Source organism: Musca autumnalis, unplaced genomic scaffold (genome assembly GCF_047663935.1).
Source record: "Musca autumnalis isolate F117 unplaced genomic scaffold, ASM4766393v1 scaffold_2, whole genome shotgun sequence".
Lineage (NCBI taxonomy): Eukaryota > Metazoa > Arthropoda > Insecta > Diptera > Muscidae > Musca > Musca autumnalis.
In genome coordinates, this window is record NW_027411755.1 from 120891705 (window position 1) to 120901039 (window position 9335).

At 34.6% G+C, this 9335-nt stretch overlaps 1 protein-coding gene across 1 annotated transcript; it reads left to right on the top strand.

Annotated features, from left to right (window-relative positions):
* Positions 1 to 6469: 6469 nt before the first annotated feature.
* LOC141392373 (KIF-binding protein-like) lies at positions 6470 to 8539 on the top strand. Its single transcript, XM_073965323.1, has 2 exons — positions 6470 to 7292; positions 7782 to 8539. The coding sequence occupies exons 1-2, from the start codon at positions 6470 to 6472 to the stop codon at positions 8537 to 8539; spliced, it is 1581 nt and encodes a 526-aa protein (XP_073821424.1).
* The last annotated feature ends 796 nt before the right edge of the window (positions 8540 to 9335 follow it).

Here is a 9335-nt window from a genome sequence, read left to right on the forward strand (position 1 = left end):
TTTCTGTGTACATATTTCATTCTAGAGATAAACTATTTTCTAAGGAGAGTGAATTGATAAACTTTATGCATAACGTATACCGACAATGACCATTTTGAGTTATGGGTACCATGTAGATGCACTAGTTTTGGGGGACGTAGGCGATGAAAGGTACATTGCAACGGTACTGACCGGCCTTAATGTGGCAAAGTCCTGGATTTATATTGGCTCTTTTTTCTTCTCAAGTAAAAATTGACCTCTCCGTGGATGTCCCACTAGCCATTTTAGTTGGTTACCGTTAGATTTTTAGAGCTTTTGTATCATTAGGTGAGCAAGCATGGACTTGCTCACGAAAAACATTACACATATCGCTTTTAACAGGACCACGGTAAAATTTTTAAATGATTCTCGAACAGACCTTAAACTGCACTAAACTAAACATTTCAAACTCTTCTGAAAGAGGTATCCGAAGACGTTGTCCGATATATGTACGTTTGGAATCAATCTTAAGCTGGGTACACATTGTCAGTTTTGAATGACAGCTTTGTTGTTGCTTGCTAGTGTGACCGTTCATTTTTGTCATTCATCATGCAACCACAAAATATTTTGTGGTTGATGGACAGTTGGACAGTTATCGATAATTGCAAAAAATCGTCATTCAAAACTGACAATGTGTACTGTACTTTACGAAGTTTTGGGCAAATTGGATACTCAATTCGTAAGCTATCGAACTCATAGTTCGTACCGGCATGGTTTTTATGGAAGTATGTACTTGTGCAGTCGTAATACGGACAACTAGTTGCAAAACAAGTAAGAACGGCGTTAATTTCGGCCGTGTCGAATTTTTTTTATACCCTTCACCGCGAGTTGTATTGACTTAATATGGAAAGTACTAAGCTCTTACGAGTATTTTTCACAAAAATCTTTTTTTTTTTTTCAAAGTGGATTGTGCGGAAGTTTTTCAATATTTCAATGGAATAAACATTATTTTTGTTTGTGTTATTTATTAATAGAAATAAATAGTTCATTCATTCTCGCTATTGGAAATCATTTTTGAGAAAAAATGTCAACGAAATCATAACCCTAATGAACCAACTTTAAATGGAAGGTGGTTACACCTGGGAAGTTTTTGCGGATTCTTAAACTGCAATGTTCATAGATAAGTAAAATCAAAAAACAAAAAAAAATCGCCGGAAAGCTTTTTAAATAAATCGCAATCAAAGTTCACATTTTTGTTTGTTTTTAGTTTTTCCTATCAAAATGAAACTCAAGAAAATTTTGTAGCAGTGAAAATTCTCTACAAGATTGTCCTCTATATTTCGTAGATTTTACCATTTTTGAGATATAGAAGTTCAAATTGGGACAATGTCATGACTCCAATTTCGCAACTTGAACTTATATATCTCAAAAATGGTACAACCTAGGAAAAAAAATACAGAAAATATTCTTGTAGAGAATTTTCACAGCTATAAGATTTTCTCCAGGCTCATTTCGATAAGGCTTACCGTTTTCAAGCAAAATCGTGAAAACCTAACAAAAAACACTAAAAATGTGACCTGAACTTCTATATCTCAAAAATGGTAAAACCTAGGAACAAATCACAAATATCAATCCTCTAGATAATTTTCACAGCTACAATATTTTCTTTAGTCCTATTTCGATAAGACTTGTGGTTTCCTAGCAAAATAGCAAAAACCTAAAATAAACCTAAAAATATGAACTTTGACCGTGATTTATTTTAAAATCCCTCCGGCGATTTTTTTGTTTTTTTGATTTTTCCAACTTCACAGGTGTTGGTTTAAAGTTGGTTCAGGCGCACCGTGTATTTTAAGGATTTAATAGTCAAAATCAATTTTATGAAATGTATGTGGACATCTCCTTGCAAATAATTACTTCATAGATCCACCTTTTGATCCAGCAGACTACTTATTACAATGTAATCAGGGAGTATATGTTCTAAGGACTCTAAAATATTCAGACATAAATTAATAGTTTTTGTTCTCCGCGATCAGAAAGCATCTTTGAAAAATTGATCAAAACGCCGCTATTATATTCCGTTTGATGAAATTTTGTCTTATGTGAAAATCATCATGTTGGAACACAAAAATCGTCAACATGTAATTTTTCTATTTTGGCCCCAAAAATTATCAAAATGAAGGACGATATACATATCGTCAAATCCGTCAAAAATGGCTTTAAAGTCTTACTTACTCATTCCGGACCTTTTTATACCCTACACCACTATGTGGAGAGGGTATTATAAGTTGGTTTTGGCCAAAAAGTTTGTAACGCATCGAAATAATGGTCGTAGACCCATACTTATATATATCAAAACAAGTGAGCAAAGGCTATAGTCGGGACGGGGCCGACCATGTGATACCCTACACCACTACCCCTGTGCATAAGCTTTTCACTGGTAAACATTTCTTTTAGGGAATATAAACCGACTACCACCAAAAACAATATGCCTCTTTGTCTCTGGGACCCCCATAAGCAACCAAAATTTCGTGACCATCCTATCAAAATTACGACCTGTAGCTTGATTGCAAAAAAATGGAAGAATTGGATGCATTACCGACTATTGTGGTATCTCCCTTGTTTGACCACCTTCGCCAACCTGTTTTTCACCAATGTAAAGGTAATATTTTCTTCTTCCATTGACAGGCTTTGTCGTTGGAATACCCCTACTAGAAGCCAATATATTCACAAAGAATAAAACTTTAAATTTGTCTCCAAATGAGTTTTTCCCCATTCCGACCCCTAAATATTATCCGGCTATCACCAAAATCAATAGGCTTCTTCCTATGTGGGACCCGCATCAACTCCCAAAAAATTCGTGACGATCCGATTAAAATTGCGACCTGTGGCGTGATTACAAAAAAATCGGAAATCGGATGCATTATCGACTATTGCCACATCTCTGCTATTTGACCACCTATGACAACCTAATTTACATCGCCGTAAAGGTGATATTTTCTACTTTCCTTGCCAGATTTTGCTTTTGATATACCTCTTAAAGAAACAGAGATATTGGCTTTGAAATAAAACGTTGACCTTTCTCAAAATAAGTGTTTGCCCATTCCGACCCCTGAATATTATCCGACCATCATTAAAATCAGTAGGCTTCTTCCTCTGTGGGACCCCCATTAACCCCTAAACCTTCGTGACGATCCGATCAAAATTGCGACCTGTGGCGTGATTACAAAAAAATCGGAAATCGGATGCATTATCGACTATTGCCATATCTCTGCTATTTGACCACCTATGACAACCTAATTTACATCGCCGTAAAGGTGATATTTTCTACTTTCCTTGCCAGATTTTGCTTTTGATATACCTCTTAAATAAACAGAGATATTGGCTTTGAAATAAAACGTTGACCTTTCTCCAAATAAGTGTTTGCCCATTCCGACCCCTGAATATTATCCGACCATCATAAAAATCAATAGGCTTCTTTCTTTTTGGGACCCCCATTAACCCCCAAAATTTCGTGACAATCCGATCAAAATTGCGACCTGTAGCGTGATTACAAAAAATCGGAAAATGGGATGCATTATCGGCTATTGCCATATCTTTGCTATTTGACCACCTACGACAACCTGCTTTACACCGTTGTAAAGGTGATATTTTCTACTTTCCTTTCCAGGTTTTGCTTTTGATATACCTCTTAAAGAAACAGAGATATTGGCTTTGAAATAAAATGTTGACTTTTCTCCAAATAAGTGTTTGCCCATTCCGCCCCCTAAATATTATCCGACCATCACCAAATTCAATATGCTTCTTCATCTGTGAGACCCCCATTAACCTTGAAATTTTCGTGACGATCCGATCAATATTGCGACCTGTAGCGTGATTTCCAAAAAATAGAAAAATGGGATGTATTACCGACTATTGCTATATCTCCGTTATTTGGTTACCTACGCCGACCTAGTTTGCATCATTGTAAAGACGGGATCTTCAACTTTCATAGTCAGGCTTTGCTTTTGAAAAATGTTCAACCAAAGCTGTGATATTTGTCAATATAATTAAAATCGCAAAAATGAAAATTGGGGTTTTATTTGCTACTATTGCGATATCTTCGTTGTTTGATCACCTACGAGCACCTACTTTACATCATTAGAAAGGTGATATTTTCTGCTTTCATTGCCAGGTTTTGCTTTTGGTATACCCCATATAGAAGCTGAGATATTGGCTTTGGAAAAAAGTGTTGTCTTTTTATCCACCTAAGTTTTTTGCCCTTTCCGACCCCTAAATATTATCCGACCATCACCAAAATCAATAGGCTTCTTCCCCTCCGGGACCCCCATCAACATCCAAAATTTCGTGACGATCCGATCATAATTGCGGCCTGTAGCGTGATTACAAGGTTTAGATGGACAGACGGACAGACGGACGGACGGACGGACGGACGGACGGACACACATAGCCAGATCGACTCAGCTCGTCGAGACATTCATTTTGATATATATAAGTATGGGTCTACGACCATTATTTCGATGCGTTACAAACTTTTTGGCCAAAACCAACTTATAATACCCTCTCCACATAGTGGTGTAGGGTATAAAAATTGAATTTTGTTGCACAGTGTTAGGAAAGATGACATCTCGCCCCTTAAATTGCTGAAAATTATGTATAGGTGGTAGAGCTGGCAAAAAATCGATGGCACTATCGATAAAATCGATTGTTTTTTAAAAATTAAATATCGATAGATAGTTTTGCCTATCGATATTATAGGAGTAAAAACCCCTAACCTGAAATCCATTGAAATAAATAGAAATTTCGCTGCTTTTCGGTTATATGTGTGTAAGAAAATAAGCCCGTAGTCACACGTACACATTTTTCGGTAAAATAAAATGTATTTTTCACATTTTTTTATAAAATAAAAGCAGTTGTTTATTCTCCTTTACATTTCTGTGAACTATTTTCGCATAATTTCAAGAAAATCATTGACATTTCCGCCCTTTTTCATCTCCAAATTAATGGCGATGACAACTTAACGATAATATCGATAGCAATCGATATTTTAAACTATTATATCGAAAATATCTAATGTTGGGAATATCGATGGTTTGCCAGCTCTAATAGGTGGGTGTCCACAAAAATGCAAACTTTGTGGTTGTCGATAGTATTTCCGTAATCGCAAAGAAATTTAGCTTGTGTCCGAACATTATTTAGGAAATTAACTTATCTCTATATTTTCTGCAAAATATAATAAAATTACAAATGGAAACCACTAAAGAAAGGATACAAGTCGGGCGGGGCCGACGGTATGACACCCTACACCACCACGTTTTCAATATAATTTGGAGACATTTTTCTAAACCAAATTGCGTTACATTTTCCAAGTTTCATCAAATTGTCTGTCCAATTTTGTGTTTGGTGCATCAAATACATAAAATCCGAATCTGAATCTTTTTTTAAAATAATTGGTGAACTTATTTCTAGCCCAAATTCCGTCACACATTTTAAATTTCATCAAACTTGGACATACATAGCGAGGTTGGTGCACTAAATACATAAAACCAGCGAAAGTATACAAATATGGGAGGCATACCAAAATCTAACCCCATATAATTATATTTTATCAAATTTATTTCTAGTCGGAATTCGGTAACATTTTCCTAATTTTATCTAAATTTACATTCCAAATTTCATTAAAATTGGACAGAATTTGCGTGTTTGGTGCACCTAATACCTCAAATGATGCGAACATATATTTTATGGGAGCTCTATCCAAATCTGAACCGATTTTCACCAAAAGATTTAGCGTTCTTCCTAAGACTAAAAATTGATATTCCCTAATTTTCAGCTGAATCGGACTTTCAATGCGACCTGTACTCGACTCAAAAAGTGATTCTAAAAGGAACTGTGGGTCTATCTCGTATACTTTTGCATGTTACATACAAATGCACGAAGACCCCTTACTACAATGTGGGTCTAAAAAGTCGTAAGATCAAACACATCTAATTATCTCCGTAACGGGAATAGATTTGTTCAGGCAAATAATGTATATTGAAGCATAATGAATAAAAGAAGCATAATAATTTTACCATTCCAAAATATATTTTATACAGAAAGCGGTAGAATGTTGTTTCTTTACTCTAAAAAGTTACTAAAAGTGGACTCACAACCGTTTCTTGCGAGGCAGACAGTATTTCGTTTTTATATATCGTTTTATATTTCGTTTTTTTTTTTTTTAATTTTCTGCTTAAATGATAGGCGTGCCTATTTGGAGGATTCATGCAAGAATTCCTATGGCAAGCAAAAATATCAACAAGATGTAAGGGAACACAACTAATGATGTCGCTACCTGCACTCAGTATGGCAACATCCACAGGCTGGCTTAACATTGCTTCACAAGAAATTGTGTATCTTTGCTTTCCTGACTGCAAACAATCAGATCAGTTTCAATCGTCGTCGCATTGACAACAGTCGGTATCATTTAGTAAAAGTCACATCTTAAAAAAATAGGAAATATTTACCACGTAAAATGGATCAAATGTTATTAATAGTACGTTACAATAAACTTAAAGAGCTAGCGATGCCAAGGAATAAACCCAATGAAAACAATCCCATTGCTGTGAAACTGTTCCTGCAATTAAAGGATGATTTTAAAGAGTTTTTAGCATCCAAAGGTGGCGAAAATCTGGCAATTCAAAGTATTTTGGCTCATATTTATCATGACATTGGATGTTTATATGTAAATAATGGCGATAAAAATTTGGCAGAGAGTTACTTTAAGGAGTGCTTAGAATTGTTTAAAACGCACGACATCCAAACAAAAGCTAGATCAGCATATATGGGAGCTTTGTTTAATATTGGCGCTATTACCGATGATAAAAAGAAGGCTCTTTATTACCTTACGGATGCTGAGAAGGCCTACAAAGAACACAAGAAATCACAACTAGGTGCCAATCGCAAAGGTATTACTCAAGAAGATAGACTCTATAAAGAAATAATGGAACTCTTGGCACACGTATATAACGGTTTGGGAATAGTTGTTATGTCAGTCAAGTATGACTACATGGCAATGAAGTGGTCGTTTGAAAACAAGTCGTACATCAGTTGTGATTTATCAGCCCAATCAACGAATCACGCATTTTTCCACATTTCACGAAGAAATTTTAAGGAAGCCCGACGTTACATGGCCGCTGCTAATTATTTTGCCGATGAATTTAGGAATGAGTCAAATGATGCTCCTCATGTTGAAAAAGTATTTGTCGAATTGGGCCGTCAGTGGGCACATTACGGCGTTTCACTACTGACAGAATCAAGAGATCGTTTAAATGGAGAATATCATGAATTACTTTCCGGTATGTATTGAAATCAAAATGGTCGTTCTAAGCAATAAGTGAAACTAGCTATGTATCTTCCGAGTTCAATTGACTAAATGCATAGTTTTTTATTATATTTTTGGTGTATGTTTTCACGATTTTATTTGTGTTCAATTTGTTTTTCAATGTTACACAGTTACGATAATGATACTCTTGTGTGTTATATGTTTCTTAGAACCGTATATTGGAAATTTCTTAAATTTTAAATTTATTTTTTCATGCACCAATGTATATTGACCAGGTAGTGGTGTCACACCAACTGTTCCAATATGAAGCGTAAAATCCCTTTGTAAAAATATGTTTGTTGTAATTTCCCCAACAACATAAAGGTCATTTTGACATAAAATATATAAAATTTGTCGATACCACTACCTGTTCAATTTGTCTTGCATGTACGTACATATATATCTTGAAAGAGAGTTCAATTCCGCTCCAATATTTACACACTTTGCCTTTATTTCATTTCAGGCATCAAACATATTACGTTGGACAACGAAATTCCGTTTCTGTTTTCCCAATTACCATTGGCAAAATACGATAAGAAAATAACCGCTGACTACTGCACCACATTGAAGGATGCAAAACCAGTATTCTCCTTTGTTAAGAAATGGCTTGAAAAGTCCGAACAATTTTATAAACATACCGCCGATCTCGAAACGTATGCCAGTGTAATGTCTGAGTTCGCACGACTTTACAATATCATGTCATATTTCGAAGATCAGAGGCGGAAACAAATCCAAATGCTAAAAATCAGCACCAAATATTTTGATAAACTTTGTGAAAAACTTGATCGAATAAACCATATTGGAATACTTCGAGATTGTTGGTATGGATCGGGTCTAAATATTTGTCGTCTACAACAACTTGAAGAGCGAATGATGGACGAAAATGTCGATACTGTTGAAAGTGAAGAAATGAATGATCATGCCATCAGTTGTTTTAAATTAATTATTAACTCATTTAGAGTGGAATCAGGCCATTTGATACCGAACATGACACTCCAAGAGAAGAAAATGTGTATGGACGCTTACGATAAACTTGCCTTCTTACATTCTAAATATATCAATCCTGAAGATCCAGGATCGGCTGCAGAGGTTTATAAGTATTTAAATGTGTTTATCGCACATTGCAACAAGGACGAGGAAATGAAAATTGCATATAAAAAGAATATCGAATTTGCACAGTTAAGACTCGAAAGACTTGATAAAATATTCTTCGAGCTCTGACAAAATATAAACTTGAAAATAGAACCCACATTATGTTTTTTTGTATAATTATTATAATTAGTTTTGTGAAAATTAAAAAAAAATCAATTTTATGTTTCAATAATAAAAATATAAAACACATTATTTCTATAAAATCGGCCTGTATTTTTTTACAACATTCAACAAAATTAAACCATGTGTGTATGTTTCGGATAAGTTTGTAACCAAATGTTTATGTTTCCTCTGAATTTTAGCAGCTGATGGAATACCCTCTTATTCGATCATGGTTTATTGGTTTGTCTTGCATACATAATTACAAATTTAAAGTTGAAAATGTTCAACTTTCGATTTTGTACGCTCAATGTATTTCGGTAGTATTCATAACAATATACATACATATGTACATTGCATACTGTATATTCGAACACCCCTCAAAATGATTAAAATAGTTCTTATAGCAGAAACAAGTGAATTTATTTCTTTGGATAGAGAATATTTAAGAATAATTAACATGAGACAAGCATATATGTTTATTAGTTACACCATTTAAGGGTAGATTGCGTTCAGAACCAAGACAAAAGTCATATTCGAACACCTCCAGGCACTAATTTTTTTGCTATTTTTGAAGGATTTTTTTGTACTTGAATATCCTTACGGAGACCTCTGATGTTCACAAACATTATTATATGCTACAACTTTTTATAAAAATTTAATTAATTAAAGAATATAGAAAATTTTCTACAGTACTAAAAAATGTTGTCCAGGAAAAGAACAGTAATGGCAGATTATATCCGAATATTGCTAAAAATAGCCATAC

Excerpts from the sequence above, each read along its gene's own strand:
- LOC141392373 (XM_073965323.1), top strand. The coding sequence starts at position 6,470 with ATGGATCAAATGTTATTAATAGTACGTTACAATAAACTTAAAGAGCTA. Across the intron at positions 7,293-7,781 it reads ATATCATGAATTACTTTCCG|GCATCAAACATATTACGTTG; the intron begins GTATGTATTGAA and ends ATTTCATTTCAG.